The sequence below is a fragment of the Harmonia axyridis genome, chromosome 4, assembly GCF_914767665.1.
Source record: "Harmonia axyridis chromosome 4, icHarAxyr1.1, whole genome shotgun sequence".
Classification (NCBI taxonomy): Eukaryota; Metazoa; Arthropoda; class Insecta; order Coleoptera; family Coccinellidae; genus Harmonia; species Harmonia axyridis.
The window spans coordinates 18,432,563-18,457,169 of record NC_059504.1 but is presented as its reverse complement, the minus strand read 5'-3'; the positions used below and the strand labels follow the sequence as shown (position 1 = coordinate 18,457,169).

General features: G+C 33.6%; 2 protein-coding genes across 2 annotated transcripts in view; one reads left to right on the top strand and one right to left on the bottom strand.

Annotated features, from left to right (window-relative positions):
- Positions 1 to 19,615, bottom strand: part of LOC123677858 (pseudouridine-metabolizing bifunctional protein C1861.05) — a 412,482-nt gene extending 392,867 nt beyond the window's left edge. Inside the window, exons 1-2 of the mRNA XM_045614590.1 lie at positions 19,270 to 19,615; positions 12,645 to 12,867 (exon numbers count right to left, since the gene is read on the bottom strand). Of these exons, the coding sequence (XP_045470546.1) occupies positions 12,645 to 12,867; positions 19,270 to 19,512 (466 nt within the window). The 5' untranslated portion in view covers positions 19,513 to 19,615. The remainder of the gene's footprint in view (positions 1 to 12,644; positions 12,868 to 19,269) is intronic.
- LOC123677860 lies at positions 1,566 to 24,377 on the top strand. Its single transcript, XM_045614592.1, has 7 exons — positions 1,566 to 1,581; positions 3,387 to 3,543; positions 3,611 to 3,751; positions 4,867 to 4,920; positions 6,026 to 6,321; positions 22,784 to 23,413; positions 23,998 to 24,377. The coding sequence occupies exons 2-7, from the start codon at positions 3,461 to 3,463 to the stop codon at positions 24,087 to 24,089; spliced, it is 1,296 nt and encodes a 431-aa protein (XP_045470548.1). The 5' UTR covers positions 1,566 to 1,581; positions 3,387 to 3,460; the 3' UTR covers positions 24,090 to 24,377.
- The last annotated feature ends 230 nt before the right edge of the window (positions 24,378 to 24,607 follow it).

Below are 24,607 nucleotides of genomic sequence, written 5' to 3'. Positions count from 1 at the left end.
CAATTAATTCTTTCTTGATTTTTTCAGGAATGGTAAACGCTATCGAAATAATTCAATATAATATTGGAATGTCTTCATACCTAGTATGATCGACTAGTAATAATTTTATTATTAGTTGAAAATTAAGTGTTTTATTGAGGTGGAAGTTACGATTTTCAATACCAATTTTGAATAATCTATTGTCGATTCAGTAGATTTCAATTCAAAAATCTAATACATACAATATGATCTTGGCTTATTTCTTTTCCTCTCCAATGCTACCAATAAATTTTATTCTACATTATGGCTACTCAAAATTTGATTTGACATTGTAAATATGTTTCAATTCAAGACAAGACGTATATAAGAGTGATAATAACAAATTCTTTTTTTGACGGACCTCCGTCAGAGACATCAATATGGCATAGCTTGTCCTTTTTATTTCAATTAATGTTGACATCTTCCACATTTCGGGTGGGTTTGAACCCCCTAAACCCCTCCCTGACTACGCCCGTGGATCCAATAGTCAATTAATTTCTTCGGACCGAAGAAGCGCAAATTCAGGAGTTTTTTAACTACAGAGATTTATCTAAGGCGTGGTAAAGGTGGCACTTGCCACGGGCGCTAGGTCCGCAGGGACGCCCAAAAATATATTAGAATAGAAAAAAATATTGGAGCACTAGTTGAAATAATTCGAAAGATCACAGCTCGGTTTTTATGGATACGCTCCGCAACGAGCGATGCCGAGGAATCTGGAAACATTTAGCATACCCTAAAATTTGCGAACTAAGCCTAAAATAATCACAAGATCATCAAAACAAAAATATATGACATATTATGATCAAAAGAATATAATGGATGAAAAAATCTTCGAAAATGGGGGTGCTGTCCAATATATTGAAAAGGCGCAATAGTACCTAGATACGGCTCTGCTCAACTAATTCGTTGTTGATTTTCTCAGGAATGGTAAACGCTATCGAGATAATTCAAAATAATATTGGAATGTCTTTATCCCTAGTATGGTCGTCTAGTAATAATTTTACTTTTAGTTGCAAATTAATCGTTTTATTGAGGTGGAAGATACGATTTTCAATACCAATTTTGAATAATTATTGTCGCTTCAGTAGATTTCAATTCAATTATCGAATACAATAGGATCATGGCTCATTTCTTCTCCTTTCCAATTATACCAATAATTTATTTTTTACGTTATAGTTACTCAAAATTCTATGTGACATTGTAAAGCTGTTGATGAATCTGTTCCACATTTTAAACCCCTCCCTGACTACGCCCATGGATCCAGTAGTCAATTCATTCCTACGGACCGGAGATCTCGTAAGTTTGAGAACGAGTTAATGATTGTTATTGACGGAAAGCGATTCGGTAATTATCTTGTTTTCAAATAATACAAAATTTGGTTAGTTTAGACCCCCTCTTAAATTCGGTTTTGTGCGTGAGGATAAGGAAAGTTAAAAAGAAGTAATTCCGTGTAAATTTTATTGCAACTTTAAGGTGTGCGCAGACTGACGCGAGACTGAGTGAGCGAGAAAGAAACTTTTACTGGATGGAAATCAACGCTGGGATATAAAGGAGTGCATACCGGTAAGAAGTCAACGCATGCGTTTTGAGAGATGTCTGCGAATGAATTTCGGTTCGCAGCGCGCAGTATATTCTCGAAGTTGGCACAGTAGGTTGGTTTGGTAATGTTTTATAGTGTTGTTTGGACGCTTACCACGTGTTTCGAGTATGGTGGAAGCCATCACTGAAAAATTGTTAGCTACCGCTCAACAGTATCCTATTTTATACGATCTTTCTCATCCTGACTACAAAAATCTCTAATAAGTATGTTTTTAAATAGATCGAAAACCTGCAACACCCAGAAGAAGCTGTTGAAATGTTAATTTTTTTTTGTGAAACATATATAGTATGTAATGATTGAATTTGAAGAAAAAAATCGTGAAGGTTTTTTCATGTTAAAAATTTTTGTTACTCAAATATTGTAGTCGTTTTTGAAAGTTTTTTAAATTTGACAACAACCATCTGTTCGAGAAGATCCAAAGTCAATTTTCAGTTGCTGTAAAATACATAGAGCACGTGTACGCGGAATTTATCGCCAGCTAAGTGAATTTGAAAGAGGTCGAATTATTGGTCCACGGGAGGCGGGATTCTCATTTCGAAAAATTGTTAATCGAACGAACAGAAATCCAACTACTCTAAAGAGATGTTGTCGAGCGTGCTTTGATAATGCCCAAAATCGAAGAAAAGTAGGCATCAAACGTCGAAGGGGCACGAATGAAGTACAAGATCGACGTCTAGGACTCCATCTCGTGTTACCTCTGGCGGTTGAGCATCGCCGGCAACGATTACAGTGGTGCAGAGAACGTCAACATTGGAATGTGAAATGGCATCAGGTCTTCTTTGGGTGAACATGATGGGCGAAGAAGGGTTAGACGACATCGGGGAGAAAGACGTGAACTACAGTTTTATGTTGAGCGTTATGTTCACCGGACACTAGGCGTTATGGTATGGGGCGTTATTGCATATGCAAGTAGGTCACCTTTCATCTTTATTCGAGGTAATATGACAGTGCTGCATTACCTTCAAGAAAAAGTGGAGCCATATGTTTTCTCTTACCTTAACCGGCTCGAGAATCCAATATTTCAGCAAGATAATGCCCGACCTCATGTTGCCAGAGTTAGTTTGAACTTTGTGAATATTTTGCCATGGCCGCCCAGATCCCCCGATCTTTCGCCCATAAAGCATTTTTGGGACATCATGGGTAGAATGCTTGGAAATTTACCCTAACCCCCACGGTTCTGAGACATGAAGTACAAGTAGCTTGGGATTGTATTCCTCAAGAAGAAATAGGCCGCCATCTTATTGCATCAATACCGAGTCGTGTTGGGGAGTGTATAGATAATGGTGGTGGACAAACAATATCATTAACGAATTTATTAAAAAAAATTTTATACCTTTTCTTTTGTTATCCAAATTTCAATCATTTGTTCGTTCTATAGTATCTATGTTTTACCAAAAAAAAATTTAAATTTGCTGCTTTTAGGTGTTGCAGTTTCTTTATCAGTTAGTATATAAACATCAGTTGTAAATGAGGGTTATTCACTCTTAGTCTTTTGTGTTCCGTATTATTATATTGCTGGGCAATTTGACAGTTCGACATTACAGAGGTACCTGAAAGTTTTCAAATTCAGTAAGGATTTAATTCCTTGGTATTGATGGTACCTATAGTTAGTTCTACTTATTCACTGATTTTATGCAGAAATAAAGGATATTAGCTATACCCGACATTAAAATAACACATTTTTGAACTGAAATTCCTAGAATTGTATTCTCAATTATTTGGGGTAGGGGTATTACTTATAGCTTTCATATCTATTTGTCTTGTGCAGAATCGTTCAAGTGTTCGGACTAGAGCTGGCAAAACGAATTTTGCATTGAGTTTAATAATTGGTGAAATAGTAAAATGGACCGTAGAAAAAGAAATAAATCCAGGCTTCGGCTTTCTGCCAGAAGAAAGAAAAATAAAAATTTGGCGAAATATAATCAGTAAGTGATATTTTGACTATTCCTTTTTCCATATTTGTACCATTTTTTCATAAACTTTTAAATCCAGGTCACGGCTTGCGGGTTTGCCTTATCTAAACAAGAGTATTTTAACTGGTTTAGATGCAATCGCCACAAATACAGGTGGATTAGTGAACGAAACAACCAACAATGCTGATGTTACATATTCTTCTTCATCCAATGACTTGAGGTGAGTTTAGTATAGTAAAATATGACAACTAATATATAATAGAGTGGGTCAGAGTCCATAGTGTAGGTTAGACGTTTTTGGAGAATGGATCGTAGGATGTAATTGAAAAATCTCATATTTTTGGAACGAACAAACTGCTTTATCGAACTAAAAATTTTCATCCTTGCGGTGTTGCCTCTTGTTCTTTGATATTTCAGATGAGACCCTCTGTCTATTATTGCATTTTAAGATTCGCTTCAGCTTTTTTATTTTGTTGGTGTTGACTTTCTTGTACCCATTTTCAGCGGTTTTCCGATTATTGATTAATTTCCCTATTTATTAGGAAAAATAAAGTAACTACTAAAATTTTAATTACTGTGGCACCTTTCATCCTATCCTAGAAAGCTGAAATTTGTGGTGTGGCTTAGAAGAAATATCTTGTGTATCATTTACATGTTATCAAATACTCGTCTACCAACTAACTCATCATTCACGCATTTCATTCAAAAAAGATTCGATTCATAAAACCATCCAATTGTACATATAAAATATTTGTGGAATTGATGGTTGATGAATAAACAGAAAGTTTATTAAGAGGTATCAGAATTAAACGAACCAATGAAAGGAACTTCGTATAATTTCAGAATGATTCCTTTAGTGAGTAATTGAAGAAACAAACTTCACAGAAGTGAAACAAAAATTTCACAACAAATGATATAAAAATGACAACGCTCGGCTCAAAATATTCTAGATTTGTTAGCAGTTGTCAGTTGTCCTTACTCGAAATATGAGATATTCAATAAAGTCGTACGATCCGTTAACCTGAAACGTCTAACCTACCACCGACTGTGATCCACCATGTGGGTCACAGGGATTCATTTAGTTTTTATAGCATCAATCAAGCATTTCCTTTCTTCATATTTCGAACATTTTTTCGGATCAATTTGTTTACTTATGTACCGATTTTGACATTTTTTTGCGTTGGGTTCGATATGAGAATTTCTGAATGATATATACAGGTGCCCCAAAAAAGGATATCAAATATCGATATATTTTTTTTCGGATTAATATCTGAAAATGAATCACAGAACAAATATATTCATTACATATTACATTACCTACTTTCGCTATTTCAGCTCTGAAGCCACATCATCGGAAAATGCTGCTACACCACACACACAAGAACCACGGTAAGTTTTAGTTTTCAAATATTATAAATGTCATACATGTGAATTCATACACTGTGTCCGTAAAGTATGGAACAAATTCATTCTTGGCTAAACAGACCATTTTAAGAAATAATCCTGAAACACGTCGATTTTTGCTTTTAATTCACCGTATTTTGAAATAATAATCTAATATACAGGGTGAATTACTTTCGGGTAATGACGTCACCGTCATTTTTTTTAAATGGAACACCCCCATTTTGTCTCAATTTTCCGATTACTCTAGCTGAGCTGATTCCATAAATGTATCACATGTTGATTCCAATTGGCACAGGGTTGACAAAAATACAGTAGTTTTGTGTGTGCTAACATTCTTTTTTAGTTAAATTAACAATATCATCAAAAATACTTATTGTCCAGCGGCAATTAGTTTGAATGTAACACCCTGTAGTTTGTTACATTTCTAGATTAATAATAATGAGCTGTTTCCAAACATGTTTGGTACTTGTGGTCTAGCAGACAAAATATGAAATTTTCATACATTTTTATTAATCTAGAAATGTAACAAACTACAGGGTGTTACATTCAAACTAATTGCCGCTGGACAATAAGTATTTTTGATGATATTGTCAATTTAACTAATAAAGAATGTTACGCGTTACTTTATGAGCACACACAAAACTATTGTATTTTTGTCCACCCTGTACCAATTGTAATCAACATGTGATACATTTTTGGAATCAGCTCAGCTAGAGTAATCGGAAAATTGAGACAAAATGGGGGTGTTCCATTTGAAAAAATGACGGTGACGTCATTACTCGAAAGTAATTCACCTTGTATATTAGATTATTATTTTAAAATACGGTGAATTAAAAGCAAAAATCGACATGTTTCAGGATTATTTCTTAAAATGGTCTGTTTAGCTGAAAATGAATTTGTTCCATACATTACGGACACAGTGTATAAGTCATATATTCAATCATAATAGAAATAAATATTAACAATTTCATTTATTTGACTATGTCATACATTTTGGAATATTCTTATTTAGTTTTGGCTGATATTTCTTTCAAATTTTCATATATCTTCTCCTTATAATGTGTGTATTGAATTGAATCCTTTTTTGCAGTGAATTATCTTTGGATGGATCCCGAGTTGTTTATATCCAGCAATTCCTAGATTCTCTGAAAGAACTCTCCAATCACTCCAATAATTCTGAATGCAATTTATCTAAGATGCGTTTGGTGGAGGAAATAAAAACTGGATTTCAGTCGAAATTAGTTTTCGTATGCGATATCTGTATGTATTCGAAAATAATATCTACTTATCCTGAACATCCAGACGTACCTGATATAAAAACACCCTCTGTCAGTAATGTGATGAATTGTGGTGGTGATTATACACAGCAGAAGAAAATCGTCGAAGGTATGAATACCCCTTATTTTTTATTTTCACTGTTTAAGAGAGTTGAATTATAAAAACATTACAATACTTCTTTGCGAGACTTTATATTCGCAAATTCATTAATTAGATCATCGTACGAAATCTTATTCATTAGTACCATATTTTAAAAAGCGTTCAGCTAGAGTAGGTACCTAAAATACATATTGAGTATTTACGAATTTTAGATGACATAGATACAGCAAAGTCGATTACAGCAGAAGCTAATATATAGGTAAATGTAAGCTATAACTCCAAAATAATAGCATAAAGAATTAGAAACAAAACAAAAATATTATTATTAGTTTCCAATGTCCTTTGAATTTACAGACTCTTCTTGAGACGATTGATTTTCACCAAAGGACGCATTCACCGTGATGGCTTATTCGGAGTTTATGTAAAACTGATCACAATTTTGTGCTGAAAATTTTCATTTTGAGATTTTAGACAATGATCTTTATCTCTAAAATATTATCAGATCTCTACAACTTCCGGTTATACCGGAAACACACTACTTCTTGCTTATTTCAAATGGCACACCTGGTTTATAATTGCATCATTAGGTAGCTTTTTTGATGACAATTTCAATTGGCTATATGCCATACCTTGGGTAAAAAATCAATAGGTCGTGAGTTTATGGGACTCTTATGAAAAAAATGGTGGCGACGAGGACTCACATTTTTGTTAATACTTCTGCAGAAAAAGTTTTCTTCGAAAAAACTTTATCATTTTCGATTCTGCAGATGCGTAGTATAATAATAATAATAATAATAATATTTATTCATGCTATTACATTTTACAATGTTTACATACGTCAAATACAAAAAGAAAATATATTTATACATATATACTTATGAAAAATCCTGAAAATTATTCGAATAGTATTCATTCAATGAGAAAAAACATTTATTCAACAAGTATTTTTTCAAACAATGTTTGAATTGTTTAGTAGGCATCGCCCTCACAGTGGGTGGCAGGCTGTTGAAGAGCTTAGGCCCATAGTAAGTTACACCGCACTTTACCTTATTGATTCTGTGGAAATCAGGATAAATTAGATCTCTTTTTCGTGTGTTATATTCATGAATATCCTGGTGTGTTCTATATTCCTCCTCATGCGACTTTACAAACAACAAACACTGAAAAATGAACAGACACGGGACAGTAAGTATTTTTTTATCCTGAAAGACATGTTTGCATTCATCTCTGTAATTAAGTCTGCCCAAAACTCTGATAGCCTTTCTTTGCAATCCAAAGAGTCGTTTAACACCAGCATCATGACCCCAGCACAAAATACCATATGTTATCCTAGATTCTATGAATCCACGATACACAGACAATAACACAGAATCCGACACAACATCAGTTAATGACCGCAATGCAAAAACACCTGACGTAATTGAACTACAGACTTTATCGATGTGAGCATTCCAAGACAAATTACCCTCCATATGTACACCTAAAAATTTGATTGGTTCAAGTGAATTCATCCCTCCTAGATCTCTCATTGAAAAATACATATACTCTGTCTTCGTTTCATTCAAGCTGAGCTGGTTGCTATTGAACCATTCTGAAACAACAGAGGACAACTCTCCCAAAATGTGAACTATAAGCTCCCTAGACTGAGCCTTTTTGAGCACAGTTGTGTCATCAGCAAAAAGAACAAAGTCCGCATCAGGGTCACAGCTCACAAGATCGTTGACATAGATGAGGAAGAGGAGCGGTCCGAGAACCGATCCCTGTGGCACACCGCAATCAACACTTGACAAGTCAGACAGATCTCCCCCGACATCAACACACTGCACCCTATCAGACAAATAGGAGCCCAAAAGTTCAATTGCACCCTGATCGAACTGATACCTCTTTAATTTATAAAGAAGATGTTCTCTAGACACGCAATCAAAAGCCTTGCTCAAGTCACAGAAAAGTATAAACCATTACTATATCCTTCATTAATAATTTTCATAAGCTCTGTGATGGCAGCTGTTGTAGAGAGGCCGCTTCTGAATCCGAATTGGGAGCTATTAAAGAGGCAGTTGCTCTCAAAATAGGAGGTTAACTGTAGCTGCATAACCCTTTCCAAGACCTTTGAGAACAATGGTATAATCGATATTGGTCTATAGTTGTTGACCAACTGCACTGAACCTTTTTTATGAACAGGAACAACTCTTGCTACCTTAAGTATTTTCGGGAAGATGTTATCTTTTAAGCATAAATTCATCAATTTGGTGAGTGGACCAATTAATTCATTTACTAGACTCTTGAGTATTTTGATATTGAATCCATAATAGTCTCGACTACTCTTATTATTTAGTTTCATAATGATATCTCTAACCGAAGCCTCAGATACAAGAGAGAACTTAAATCGAATATCATGTAATCTGGACCCTATCGAACTACAGTAGTTATTCATAAATTCCGCCGATGTCCTTCTAGATTGTGGTATATTCATGATGATCTCTTTGGGTGAATCAACGAAAAATTGGTTGAATCTATTAGCAGTGATATTATTTTTACTTGTTATTTTTTTCTTCAACAGATTGGTACTACTTTTGATAATATTCCATACAGATCTTGGATTATAATTGTGTTTCCGGATGTAGTTGTCATTATATTGCTTTTTTGCAATCTTAATTTCACGTCGATATAATTTTTGATAGTCACTTACTATTTTCTTCGCATTGGGTGTATTATAAACTTCAACAAGATCTCTATAAAAAATTAATCTCTCGCGCATATTTTTCAGATCATTACTGAACCAAGAAATAGGCAAGGAGTTAACAGAATGCTTATATGTTTTTTGGGGAAATGATAAATCCACACAATTCTTTATAAATGTCACAAACATATCAAACTTGCTCTCTGTACCAATATTAGTATCCCATATAAAATCCCAACAAATATCCCTAACCAGATATTTGAGAGTATCCATTCCCACCCTAGTAAGTGGTCTACACACAGTCACTTCACCAACTCCTCGTGTTCCTACATCACAAACAAATTCAGTCTCTATGCCCAAGTGATCAGAGAAACCCAGATCAATCACGCAACCCCTACAATCATCAACATTTGTGAAAATGTTATCCAAACATGCACTTCCTCTAGTAGCAGACGACACAATACCATGGAGACCATATGAAGAGAAAAGATCCACGATCGCAGATTTATTATTGCTATCTCTGAGAAAATTAATGTTAAAATCCCCCAGGACGAAAACACGAAAGTCACAACAATTTATTAGTTCTAAAATACTTGCAATTACATCCAGAAAAACATTGGTTACCCAATGGAGATCGATAAACAGCTATAATCAAGGTCTTTAATTGAGTGGACTGGATTGCACAAACCTCACTTTCCACTTCCACTGATTTTAAGTTTATATCATTTCTGGGTATAAATTTATCAACATGAAAATTTCTAACAGCGGCCGCCACACCACCATGACCACGATGCCCACGGGAATAGGAAGAAAGAACTGTAAAATCATGCAACTTTACTTGCTCCAGCTCCCTCATACACATCCAATGTTCACTGAACAAAACAATATCGTGATCTAAACATAAAGCCTCTATTTGTTCGATCTTATTACGAAGACATTGGACATTTATATGAAGAAGCCTCAGCCTTAGACTACGCTGTCCCTTCTCCCCCCCTTCTGAAAAAAATTCTGAAAATTAAAAGCTCTTATAATTGCACCACTAGGCCAAAAATCTTTATTATTCAACAATTTATAAGTATCGTCATTAGGAGCGCCTATACTGAACGCAGAATTGGATCCTACAGTGTTCAATTTCTTAACGATAATATTCTCTGATGTCTTCAAATTACTCAAATACTTTTTAACTGCTTCCTCTGAAATATCACCTGCAATTCTTCCAAGATATATCCACCGCTTTTTTGGTGCACCCTTAATGTTATCTTGTTCAGGGGCATTGATTCCAGTACACACTGTTGCTGTTTTGCCTTTACGTTTCCCAGGTACTACTTTCCATTCATTTGTCTTTTTGTCAGAATATGGCTGTTCAGCATGGCTATGGTCAACCTCATTGATTACAGTTTTGACATTTGAACTATCTTGACCCTTATTAGTTTTATTCATAGTTGCTCCCACATTTTTAGAACTTCTGGTATTCCTCACATAGCCACCTTCGTTACCTATGTTCGAGTTTAACACAGATGCTTCGCTAATTAATTGCAGATTAGATACGTTCTTGGACCCAGATGTATAACTGATAGGTTGTTTTTCCGTATTATAGGTTGTTGCAGTCGGAAAACAAATCTGTTTTTGTTGTGTCGGTATTTCATCTTTATTTATTATCAACTTCTGCAAATTAATTGTATAATCCAAATCATTTATGGACTTTTGCATTAATTCTTTTTCACGGTTTAAACATATTATCTCCTTTTTAAGTATTTCATTATCATCATGTGGAATTACAGACGATTTATCCAATGTTTTCAGTTTTTCACAACATGAATCGCAAAACCATTTTACATTTTTATTTTCCGAGAAAATTCTCAACCATGCATCCTTTAGAGATGCACACACTACATGTAGTTTCATTGCACATAATGAACACTTTACTAATTTGGTATTAACCACAAAATTATCAGAGCACTTCTTACATACATCCGCACTCTCCAACATCTTGAAAGATATGAATAATAAATCTGTTCGCGTTTCGGACGAAAAATGTACAGTGTCTTTATCAGAAGATCATGAACTTGGACAACTCATATTCATCAAAATCAAAACTTTAAATCAGGAAAAATTGCAATTTATAAATGTGCGGAGTAGTCTGTGACTTCCGGAAAGCACAGAAAGAAAAAAAAATTCAATATTCAGATAACTTTTCAAGAATTGTAATGAATTAGTCGTAATTGAAAATTGTATTGGTTTATGGGTTTCTCCTATTGATTCAAACATCTAATTTTAGATTCTCTCTGTGTTTTCCGGAAGTCACTGACTACACGGATTTTCCTCATTTACAGTTCTTCTTCGAGTTTTAATGAATTTGAGTTGTCCAAGTTTATGATCTTATAAACAACCTGTACATTTTTCGTCCAAACCGCGAACAGGTTTATAATACTACGTATTTGCAGAATCGAAAATAATAAAGGTTTCTTCGAAAAAAACTTTTTCTGCTGAAATATTACATGAAATGTGATTGCTGATCACCACCATTTTTTTCATTAGAATCCCATAAACTGATGAACCGTTGAGATTTTACTAAAGTAAGGCATATTGCTCAAATTGTCATCGAAAAAGCTATTTAATGATCTAAGGATACACTGGATGTGTCATTTGAAATAAAAAATTAGTTTTTTTTGCCGGTATAACAGGAAGTTGTAGAGATCTGAAAATATTTTAGCGAGAAAAAAGATCGTTGTCTCAAACCCCGACATGCAAATTTTCAGTACAAAATTATGATTAGTTTTCCATAAACGTCTAATAGACCATCGCGGTGTTTCCCCTGTATAAATAATAATCAATGTGCCGACGACAGATCGAGCCCTTTGATCAGCTGATCGATAAATTCGGTGATTCAATGTTTCAATTTCATACAAATTTGATGGGATTTCTGTTTCTGTCAGAACTTAAAGACACAATTTGGTTTTTCGCCGTGCATCAGTTGAAGAATATCTTCTTTCGGCCATAACTTCAGAGCGTCTGAAACTATCGCAGTGCGACCTGCAGGTTTTTTCAAGAAAATTCGATGAAATTTCTGTTTCTGTTAAGAAAATCCTATCATTACATTGGAAATTTCGAAGTAAAATGAACAAAACAATGAACTTATGACTAAGCGCCCCCTATCGAAAGCAGCAAAAACAAATTTATCATGAGTATATTTTGTCCTCAATCAACAAGATATTATCTTTCAGACGAGATCTAATTTGCTCAAAAATGTTGGGCCAAACTGAAGTTACAGGCACTTCAATTAGTCAGATTTCTCCCTTTCACCTAACCTTATTTGATGTCGTAAAATCGAAAGTGACAACTCAAAAAGATAGAGAATTTCACAAGGATAACAGTGATGATATTTTTTCTTCAACTTCATAATATGAAACATTTTCGAGTAAAATTCATTTTTCTACTCGACGATAGCTATTACACCCCTTAGCGGTAGAGGTATGAACTTCAAAACAATTTCCAGTGTGTTTTCTCGAACACTAGTGATAAAAGTTTATACCGCAAGTCTCTACGATGAGTGGATCCTGAGATATAGCCGCTTACCTCGCTTATTTGCCCACCCTGTATACAGTTTCTCAGGGAAATTCAATATGATTTTATTTTAGAGTATTGCACTTACCTCCTGTAGCGAATACAGGAATGCCTAAAGCATTCGCTACTATTAGAGTTCCACTGACTGTCGTTCCACCATTCATGTTTTTACCGATGACGTATGGAAAATCACGCCTTGAAGTCTTTATCGGTTTGCTTTTTTCCACGTTTCCGATGTACACCATTTGTTCGTAGTCTAGACCGGCCCTTATGACGCCGTCCATGATAGCAATGGTGGCTGGAATGGCACCCTGTGAAATTTATTTATTTATTTTCACTGGAACACAAACAGGACAAAGTCCCAGAGGCAGTGTTCACTGTTACAAATAGAACCTTAAGTATACATGTAATTTACCTATGAACTAAACAAACAAAAAATCACTTTAACATACAATATTCAGAGACCATCTTAAAGAACGAAAAAGTTGCAGTATCGAACTGCTGAAAAGCTTATGACAAAGGCGTAGAAATGCGGGGGGTTCTGAGGATAATTACAACCCCCCCCCCCCCCCCCCAATATTTTCAAAATATAAAATTTTAGAAATCTCGCAAAGACGAAGAACGAAAATTTCTGTGATGCACTACGAGCACGTCTTTGCCCGAAGTTTATTATTTTCCTTTATCTATCCGCTTTCTCGGTACCGCCCCTTATTTGGCATCTGTGATTTTTTGCATTCGTTATCGGTATATACTTACCCGTTGTTTTTGGTTTTTTGGATCAATCTCGTCACAAAATTTCAATATGTAGTTATCAAAGAACTGAAATGAATAATTCGCATAGAAAAATTGTCTGGTCTGTGTTGAACAGTATATTGTGTTTCATTCAAATTGCAATTTATTTGTGGAGATATCAGTTTTGAATTGACTATCTACAGGGTGTTCCTAAATTGGAGGTACAAATGAAAATGACAGATTTCTCATTCATTTTCCTTCGTAATTCCAATTCAGGAACACCCAGTATAAGATAAGAACAATCGAATTGGTAATAAAAAAAATATTTCGAGTAATTTGGTTCAAACTTCATTATCAAACTTTTTTTTTCATATTATAGATATGAGTAAACAATGTCGTCAAAAAATTTTTTTTTCGATTACCCCCCCAAGAAAAAAAGATCTACGCCCTTGGCTTTTGGGAACTACTCACAATTCTCACTTTGGAGAGTATTAAATGTTAATTGTGTTATTATATACCTAATTGACATTTGTGATATATCCATATCATTCAGTCCACTAATGTTGTTTCAATAAGGTTAAATTAGTCTACCTTGAGTATTGAAGGAGTCTCTTAATATCTAATATTTCCTTCATTCATGTCAATTTTTTTTGTGGGAATCTTCTTCTTGTTTAGGTGCTTTCTTCATTACTGAAGGTTGGCGACAATTTCAGCAAACTCCTCCCTATTCAAAGCTTTCTCAATAGTCCACTCTCTTTATTGGGAATACTTTGCAATAAATTCATCTACTACTAATATACAAGGTTTTTCAATAAGATGTTTCATTTTGAATAGTCCGCTATCTGGACAGCTATCATTTTTGAAGATGTCATATTTTGACATTCGACAAGAAAATACTATACCATTAGTAAAGGAGGGATGATACAACATCGCATTGAAATTTTTAAAATTCGCTACAAAAATGTTTTTTTTTCTACTTTTGAAGTGACATTGCATTAATCAGCCCAGTATGGGGATAGTTTTCATAATTCAACTTTTCAATTAAAATTATCGAGTAAAAAAATATATTGAATATATCATAACGAGAGATGTAACATAATATGGGGAAATGAAAATATAAACATTAGTGACACTTTGTCTTTCTATTTTTATGTGACTTGTTGCATTTTTTGCAGAAATTTTTTCGCACATTTAGTCCGCAGCTGAAAGTTTGAAGTTGTGATTTTCAAGGTTTGGATACTCATTCAGTTTTTTTTAATTAAATGGTACTTTTGTAACAAATTGATGAAAATTTTGCAGTCACAGTTCACAGATCTGAAACATTCATTGATTGTCGTGAAGCACCTTCTCGGACGGCAATAGTGAAACGAGTGAAAAAATAAGAGATTTTGGGAATCAGGCATTCCACAAACGACATTACAACGTATTCTGCATAAAATCTATGATACTATGTATCTCGAAAACAAATCTTTTGCGGACCCATCTTATAGGACTTTATTTCTTAAAATGATTCGAAGAATCTGTCATTTTCGTTTGTACGTCCAATTTAGGAAAACCCTTTATAGTCAATTCAGAATTGACGTCTTTACAAATAAATAGCAATTTTGATGAAACACATTAAATTGTAAAACAAAGTACAAACGATTTTTCGATGCGAATAACTCAGTTCAGTTCTTTGATAATTGCAATATTAAAATTTTGTGACGAAAATAATATATCGAAAACTCTGGGTAAGTGTATACCCATGACGAATGTTCGTAGTGCAATGAAAGTAATCATCTTGACAGCGATATTAAACTGCCATGTCGATTTTAAAGAAAAGTTAGAAGATTATCGGTTGATATTATCGTAAAATTTTCGTTTTTCGTCTTGAATAGAATTCTGAAATTTTTTATTTTGGAAATCTTGGGGGTAATTACCCCCAGTGCCTCCCATTTCTACGCCCTTGCTGACATTTGTTCAATGATTTAATGCTGTCGAGGGTGATGGTCATCCCCTCTACTTGTTGTCGGTTTGACTAAAGCGAGGATTATAAATAAATTAAATAGAGTAGAAGGAGGTAACTCTTTTTCTCATAAACTTAGCGCACAATAAAAAATAAAGGATACCGCACACTCTAGTAGGGAAAGTGGCCTTCTGTTAAATTGGATAAATTTTTGATATGTTATAGTCCAATTATTTAATTTAAATTCGGAAAAGAAATTCCAGATTAAAGTTTTCATCATGTGATATGCTAATTTTGAATTCAAATCTACAGGGTGATATTTTTCTGGAAGAGTGTTCGCACCTTTCCACCAGAACTTTTTTTTGGTGAACCACTGGTAGTTGTAGAAAATTGTAAAAAGAAACTGTGGTCCAGTACGACACTTTTTGGTTTCTTGTCGCTTCTTGTCAAACAATTTTTCGGTAATCCACAGGAAAATTCAAATTATTGTAAGATCCAGTAAGCTGTGATGAATAAAATTAAAATTAAGTTTTGGTACTTATTTGCCCAATCTGTAGAGAAGATTAATAAATAATCGATAAACTGTTATAAGTAGGACTACATGAAACGCCTTGTATCTCGAAAATAAAGCGTTTGCAGGCCCATATACATATAGGACATTTCATTATTAAAATTATTCAAGAAATCTCTCATTTTATTTGTATCTCCAATTTAGGAACGCCCTGTATGAGGGTATAACAATCGAATCGGATTCCAAAAAAATGCTAATATTCCGAGTGATTTTTGCTTCAAACTTCGTAATCAAACCTTTCCTTCTCACATTACAGATATGAGTAAACGTTGTCGTCAAAAATTTTTTTTCGATTAACCCCCCCAAAAAAAAAAAATCTACGCCCTTGAATATCAGGTAAAAAACCCTTCAACCCTGTTGTCACTTCTACCTTTTCGTCGGAGACTCTCCTCTCGAAATACTACTCGTTTTACCTAGCCATACGTGTTTTCAGACGTCGCGAATGAAGACAAGGCATAAATCTCTCTCAAAGCCGCCTTCCCAAACCATAATTTGGGGTAACACGCGTACGATGTAGTATTATATTTAATCAGGATCCGAGAGATGAACCCTCCAGAGAGGATCCACAAGGACCGTCCGCATCTTGGTGACGTTGCTATATCCTCTAGATGTCATTGTGCTTTGCGAAGCACATAATTATGATTCTCATAACTAAAATATGGGTTTTGAGCAAGCAATAGGCCTATGCTCACAACCCATGCTAACCAACAATCACACAAAGCCCTTATGCATAATTTGCGAAAACTGTCCTTATCCTTAGGACAGGCAGATAGCGGTGAATCCCATTTCTCAAGATGGGATACGTTTTCGACACATCATTGTTTTGTTTGAGGTACGTTCAGAAATAAGAGCGTAGATTCAAATGTCGTTGACCGTTTTTCGTAGCCATTGTAGTTTTCCAAATTTTGAACCGAATTTGAGAAAATAAGAAAAAATAGGATTTCAACAAGAAACGTTATATCTCCGGAAATATAGGTCACAGAATCTTCGAATAGGGTAGTCAATTAACATTCAATCTAAACCATACTGAAATTTCGAAACTACATCTTGTTCCACCGAGATATGACAACTTTTGAAATTTTCAGTTTACACGGTATAACTACTGAAAATCATTAAGTAATCCTGAAATCGGGAGCATTTTTGTTATCTGTAACATTTTAGCAATGTATTGAGTATAGATATTATTATTATCATTATACATATATAGTTCCATGTTAGACCTTTTAATTTTTGTAAAAAAAATCATTGAAATTGAAATTTGTCCAATTCGGAACCATATATTCAAATACCGTTCACTGTTTTTTCACAACCCCCGTAGTTTTAGAAATTTCGAGCTCGAAAATTGAAAAAAAAAAATAGGATCTCTACAAGAAACATTTTATCCCTGAAGTTATAGGTCACAGACATCTCGAATAAAAACCTTTTAGTAGATAAAAAGTTGATCCAAACGATACTGTATCACAAGGACATAGATTTTTTTTTCTTTTCTTTTTTTTTCTCTTTATCGAAAAAAAAAATTTTTGACGACATTGTTTACTAATATCTTTGATGTGAGAAAAAGAAGTTTGATAACGAAGTTTGAACCAAATAACTCGAATTATTTTTTTTTATTAACAATTCGATTGTTCTTATCTTATACTGAGCGAATTGATGTTATGAAGGAAAATGAGAGACTCCTTGGATAATTCTGAAAATAAAATAGCCCGCAAACGCTGTGTTTTCGAGATACAGGGTGTTTCTTGAAGTTCTACTCTTTTGTGATGATTAACCTGGTTATCGAATCTCTATCAAACTTCGCTACAGAGTTGGTAAATAAGTACCTAAACTTATAATTAATTTATTTATCACAGCTACCTAACTGGATCTTTAGAATAATTTGGATTTTCCTGAGAATTACTATAGAGATTTGTTTGAATTTTATGCTCGAAATCGATTGCAGATACGACAAAACTACAACAAACCAAGAAATGTAGTACTGAACCAGAGTTTTTTTTTTATTTTTCTATACTACCAGTGGTCCACAAAATAATAATTCTGGAGGAAAGAAGCGGGCACTCTTCCAGAAAAAATTCACCCTGTAGATTTGCATTCAAAATTAGGATATCACATGATGAAAACTTTAAATTGGAAAATCTATGTCAATTGTGAATCTTGTGAAGAGAAGGTACTATGAAGGAAAACTTGAACTTCAACACCTGTATTTCAAAAACAAAGCGTTTGGAGGATTTTTTTCTTGATATGATCCAAGAAATCTGTCATTTTCATTTGTACCTCTTCAATTCAGAAACACCCAGTAGATATAGTCAATTCAAAACTGATGTCTTCAAAAATAAATTGCCATTCTATTGAAACACAATTAATTCTACAACACAGCCCATACAATTTTTCGATGAGAATTACTCAGTTCAGTTCTTTGATAACTACAGTAATGAAATTTTGTGACGAGAATGATACCAAAACCGAACACTACAGTAAGAGTATAGCGATGACGAATACAAAAATCACAGATGGCAAATAAGGGGCGATGTCGAGAAAGCGGGTAGATAAAGAAAAATAATAAATCTCGGACAAAGACGAGCTCGTAGTGCAATAAAAGTACTCATCTTAAAAGCGATAATAAACTCATAAACCGTAAAGGGGTCCGATTTTTTACTGCCGTGTCGATTTCAAAAGGAAGTAAAATTATTGTTGGTTCATTTTATGGAGAAATTTTCGTTGTTCGTCTTTTCGAGATTTCTGAAATTATACATATATTTTGAAAATCTTGGGGGTTAATTACCCCCAGTACCCCCCCATTTCTACACCTTTGCTGTATCTTGCCCTATCGCGAGATGTCAGACTCACGAAAATGATCAAAAATTTTTAGAAAATTTCAGTTTACATGCTATAACTTCTGAAATAATAATCTGATCACATAACTGATATCATTTTCGTAATATACAAAGTGATGAATAGCATGATATTAATAAATGAATGATGGGGAATTCTTGTTTCCATGTCGATATTTCCGAGTTTTCGTGGAAAATTTCAATTATATCTGAATTTTTCACTTTTTTTCTAATACAGAACAACATTTGTAGATCAATGACGCACAGATAAATATTTCGCGAAATAAATACCACTGTAATTTTCATGTTTATTTTGAATAAACATTCCCCGATTAAACATTATTATTAATATTGTGATTCTACCCTGTTCAATGATCGGCATCATATTTATCAAATCGACATTAGGTATGCTGGTCTGGTAATAAATTCTATGTATCTGGAGCTGTGAGAATTAGCAGAAAACGTCTCTATAGTTAATTTTCAATTTTTTTATGAATTTTGTCTTTGTTACTATTCGGGTCAAAGATTAACTAATAATAAATCATAAAAATAATACAAGACGATTTTGAGAGAGATAGATTCCTAAATCCGAAACTAATGAGAATTTGCGCTGAAATAAATATAAATCGAAAATTACCTTCTGGCGAATTTCGTTCTCTACGTCCATGGCACACTTGACATTATCTGGGTAGGGGAGCCCATGCGTGATGATAGTCGATTCCAAGGCTACAACTGGATCATTCCTTTCCAAAGCTCTCTTGACCTCCTCTTTGATAAGTAACACTCCCGATCTGGTTAAATTTGCCATCGAAACATTAAAATTAGAAAAATAACGAAAATTTTTCAATTGAATTTTAATTCTCCTAGTTGCTCCAAGCATTTTTTCTGTTAATATTAATAATCTACGAATATGTTCCACTACAATTTTCAGCTCGATGATAAGAAGCTGTGTACACTCCAGTATTCAATCTGAGAACAATGTTATTTATCGGCTTCACTTGGTAAGGATCTTTTTTGTCTGAAAGCAGTGGCGTAGGACGGGGGCGACAACGGTTTGGTATCAATCATTATATTGGGAACATATAAAGCTACAATTATACTGAATAAAAAAAGCCCTTTCATAACAAATAATCCTGGGTTCGAATCTCGTTATTCATTGAATTATTTTTGAGCAATCGTTCTCCGAAACGATCACTCGACCATTTCGTCATAATGTGTGTAATTTTGAGCCAGGAATGATCTCAAACAATAAGGTCCAACTCACTGATTATAATGTGTATTCAAAATAAACATAAAAAAATTACAGAGGTATTTATTTCGCAAAATATTTACCTGAGCGCAATTAAGATAACTTTCGAACTAAAGGACCTAGAACCGTGAAATTTCCAGTGTAGATTCGGATCTTGAATACATAGCGCTTACGTTCGTCAATGAGCAAAATCCTACTAGGGGTTCCGTAAATATAACCTTTGAAATTTTGTTTTTTTGTTCATTTCAAAAGAGCAAATTCGATCAAGATGGATTTGAATATAAAATACCATTATAATGCCTCGTGCAAAATTCTATGATGATGGCATAACCAGAACCATAGAAAATTTAGGAAGAATAATGAAAAAAATTTTTCAAATGTTTCCATGATTACAAATCCGATCTGGTTGACATTTCGCATATATCTATAGAATAACCAGAACAAGCTCCGTGCTAAATTTAGAATTGATAGCATCTTCAGAACCATAGAAAATTCAAGCAGAATTTCAGTGACAATAAATCCAAGAATTTTGCGTGTAGTGTAAAACAATGGTGTGCTCGCTTATTCTTGAAAAACAAAAGTGTCGACATTTGAAGGGACCAGCCTTCTTGGATTTTAATGATATTCCGCATCGTTTCTTATAGCCCTCAATGTCGTGTTTTGAGGTTAAATAAATAATCAACGAATTTTGACAGAACAAATGAAAATTTCAAAAGGATGCCGTTGATTGGTCAATTCTTTGTATAGCGCCATCTCAAGGAAGAAGAGGGAGAAGAACCCATGCCGAGCCGAGTCGCCAGAATTATCTTTAATTAAATCTAATCAGTGAACACACCAGTATTTTTGACATTACGTGTATCTAAAGAATAATAATTTCAAGAATCTTGATGAAGGCGTCTTCAGAATCATAGAAAATCCAAGGAAATATGGAAAGAAATAATGAAGCGCTGAAATTAATTCAGGAACCTCGGAACATTCGTTCACTTTTGTGGTCTCCAAGCGTGGAGTTGAAGTATAAATGAACGAGCGCCGAAAGCTCCTTTGTTTTTTGTTTCTTTCGTCTCCATATATTTTACTATTGACTGTCAAATCCCAGCTGATTGAGAACACTGGAGATGTTATGTAATGCATGGTAAAGTAGTATTATTTTGTAGTTTAGATACAAGAAACACATGGCATTTGTAACGAGCGTTCATTAAAATTCGTGGACAAGAGTGCTGTCGAGAAATTAGAGTTAATTTTCTGGGATTACAAGTAGCTTATTCTTCCCAAATTCGAAGTATGTTAACCTTGGAACATTGATAAGAGGAACTGAAATTGCCTTGCAACTGATGCATTTGTTTTAATTCTAATATTCGTCACTCCTTGTCAATTATTGATTTATTCATAAAAATTCTTTCGTTCTTCAAAAGGGTCAATGTTTTTCCCAGTTTAATGATTTAGCTATAATGAAGTTATGTAAAGCATGATAAAGCATTCAACAATCAAATCAGCATTCTCCACGCCTATGGCTAGCACACACAATCGGCTAGCTGGATTGTGATTGGTGACACTAAACTTCCATTTCTCTTGTATTCGGGATCGAGCACAAATGTTTACTTTCCGTTCCTACAAGAGAGATGGAAGTTAAGTGTCGCCAATCACAATCGAGCTAGCTTCGGCTAAGCTCGAATCCATAGGCGTGCAGAATACTGATTTGCGTGTTGAATGTTTCATCAGGAGTCCTTTTTTCATAATATCATATTAAACTGAGAAAACATTGACCTTTTTGATGCACGAAAGAATTTTCATGAATGAATTACCTTGTAAACTATTTTTGAGTATCAATTTATAATTTCGAAATAAATCAAATGAATGATGTGTCCCGTTAGACAAGGAGTGACGAATGTTGGAATCAAAACCAATGTATCAGTTACAAGGCGATTTCCGTTCCTCTTATTAATGTTTTAAGATGTAAACAAATGTTAGTGATATGGTACAATCTAAGCGCTACTCGTAGACTTAGAAAATCAAATCTAATTTCTCTACAGCACTCTTACTCACGAATTTAAATGAAAGCTGGTGATATGCTGGAGAACTTAATTTATCTACCAGTAGCAATTAATACCATAGTCATTTGAAGTAATTCCAAAGATAACAGAGTTCCAGAGATCTTTGAGTAATTTTATGGACGGCTGTACATGGAGCATAGAGTATAGAATTCTATGTTCTAAGATATGGAGCATTTGCACTACTTTACCATGTAACTTGATTACTCTACTTCAATCCTAATATTAATAATAGTTGAAATAAGGAATAAAAAAGAGACATTCAAGTTTGTTATTGAATTTTTTATAACGCAAAAAGTTAGGTGATTGTTCGCAATTACAGGAAGACTTGACTATCGATTCAAGAGGAAGCACAAAAAGCATAGAATGTAAAGCCAAACAATAATTTTTAGGTTAATATTTCAGACGTATTGTGTAGCGGTTATTTTCTAAATCATATTGATCAAATGATATTTCTAATGAGATGAAAATTAAAAGTTGTACAATGGCAAAAAAATGTTATGTCACAACATGCTCAAATACTTATAAAAAAACAAAGAACCTATGTGTAATCGACGAAAAAAATTGCACATTAACTGTAATTACTTATCATTCATTTCCGAATCATCCTTATTTGAAGATGAGATGGATTAAAGCTACTGGAAGACTTAATTGGGAACCCACAAGTTCAAGTTTCATATGTTCCGAACATTTCAGGGAATCTGATTATGAAACAATTAAGGAGAATTCCCCAGAAAATGATGGTACAAATCAGTTTCCTACATGAACATAATACACAAAATTTCAGTCAGAGTTTATATTTCAACCATATGTCTTGGAATTGTCTATTTTAGTAATTGATTTCATTTTTCTAGATGGCCCAACACAATTGAAACGTGTATTGAAGAAAACTGCAGTTCCTTCACTACAATTAGGTAGGATATCAAGATCAGAAGAATTGGCAATAAATTCAAGTGAAAAAAAATTAGATGATTTATCTGATGGTAGTGAAACATCTGATTCATCAAGTATAGACAATGGAAATATATTGATCAGGGGAGATAACGCAGACTTGAGTATTGTTAAGGAAGAGCCTTGTTCGCCCAATGTAGAAGAGAGTGAGCAGCAAGAGGAGCCACATTTTATTATAACTTCAGCAATTACAGTAAAAGAGGAAAATGATCATAGTGATAAACCAAATGGTATTTTAGAATCTGAAAATGATTATTTCAGTAGAAATCATCTAGAATACAGTTATGAAAGTAGTCCAGATCATTTAAGATCAAAAAGACTCAAACACGATGATACATTAATTGCCCCTGAGGATATTAAAGTTGAAACATGTTCTACGTCCTTTACTTTCAATTTTGACTGTAATCTTTCCATTGAAGTAAAATATGAAAGGCTTCTTGATGAATTTCTAAAGTTGAAAAGAGACTATGACCTATTAAAATTCAAGTTCGAAAAACAAAGTGAAGCAATAAGTAAATGTGAACATATACTGAGTGAGTGCAGGTGAAATTGACTAAAAAAAATTGATTGTATAGTTTTCTCATGCCACCATCTTTTGAAGGTTGCTTTCTGAATTGTGTACTATTCAGTAATTCAAGATTTTTAAATATTATTTATTATTATTATTTCATTCTACTCCCTTGAAGTAAAAATTCAAATTTTTGTTTTAACCATTGTTTTTATATTTATAAGCTTTTTATTTCAATCATTGGTTGATGAACATTTAAATGGAATTTTCCAAATGAAGCAATAGAATGTTACTATAAATTTCAAATAAGTGTTTATTTATTTGAATATCATGATCATTTTTCAGTTAATTGTAAACTTTCTAACAGTTTCAAATCTATCTAGAAATGCTCATTTAATTGATTCATCTATTTCTATGATATTTCGTAGATTTTTTCTTCACAAAATTATATTTTATAAAATAATGATTTCAAAGAAACTTGGTCTATTTCATTTCCTAAATATTTAAAATATTTGTTGAGTTATTTCTGTGTAATTCTCCTTGTTTTATTGTTGAGAATCATTATTTTCAATGAAAACACCAACAAAAAACTTTATAAGTCATTTTCAGGTCATGATAGTGTAAATACAAAAGGTATCTTCATTTCAAGTTGTTTGGTTAGAAAAAGTCTCAGAATTTTGAGCCATAAATTAAAGGAATAACAGAAGAGTTGGCATAGACTAAATATCAACCAACAGAATAGTTAAAACTGTAAGTTTTAGTAAATCTCTATTAAAATTTGGAAACATCTCAGAGACACCACAATTTTCATAGTTGATATGATGAGAAGCGTGGAATCTAAAGAAACGAAGAAAATCCGTCCGATTCTGTCTAAAGCTTCACATACATGTTACGTGATTATTTAGAGAATCAGTTTACTAATTTAGAAACGAGGGAGTCTCACAGATAATATTCATTGCAAGATAGCAAATAAAAGTTCTAAAAACGTGTATTAGTATTTTTTATTGAACTAATGAACTTCATCGTGAAACGCTAAAGGTAATTACCTTTAGCCACATGGCTAATTTTTATATAATTATATAAAAATTAGCCATGTGGGATTTGAAAAGAGAGAAGTACAAAGCATTTTGGGTTTGTCCGGTCCCTACTTAGGGTGTAAACTTTTTTTCCAAATAAGTACAATTCTATTTTTGAAAAAGTATTAATTGTAGCGTTTTGT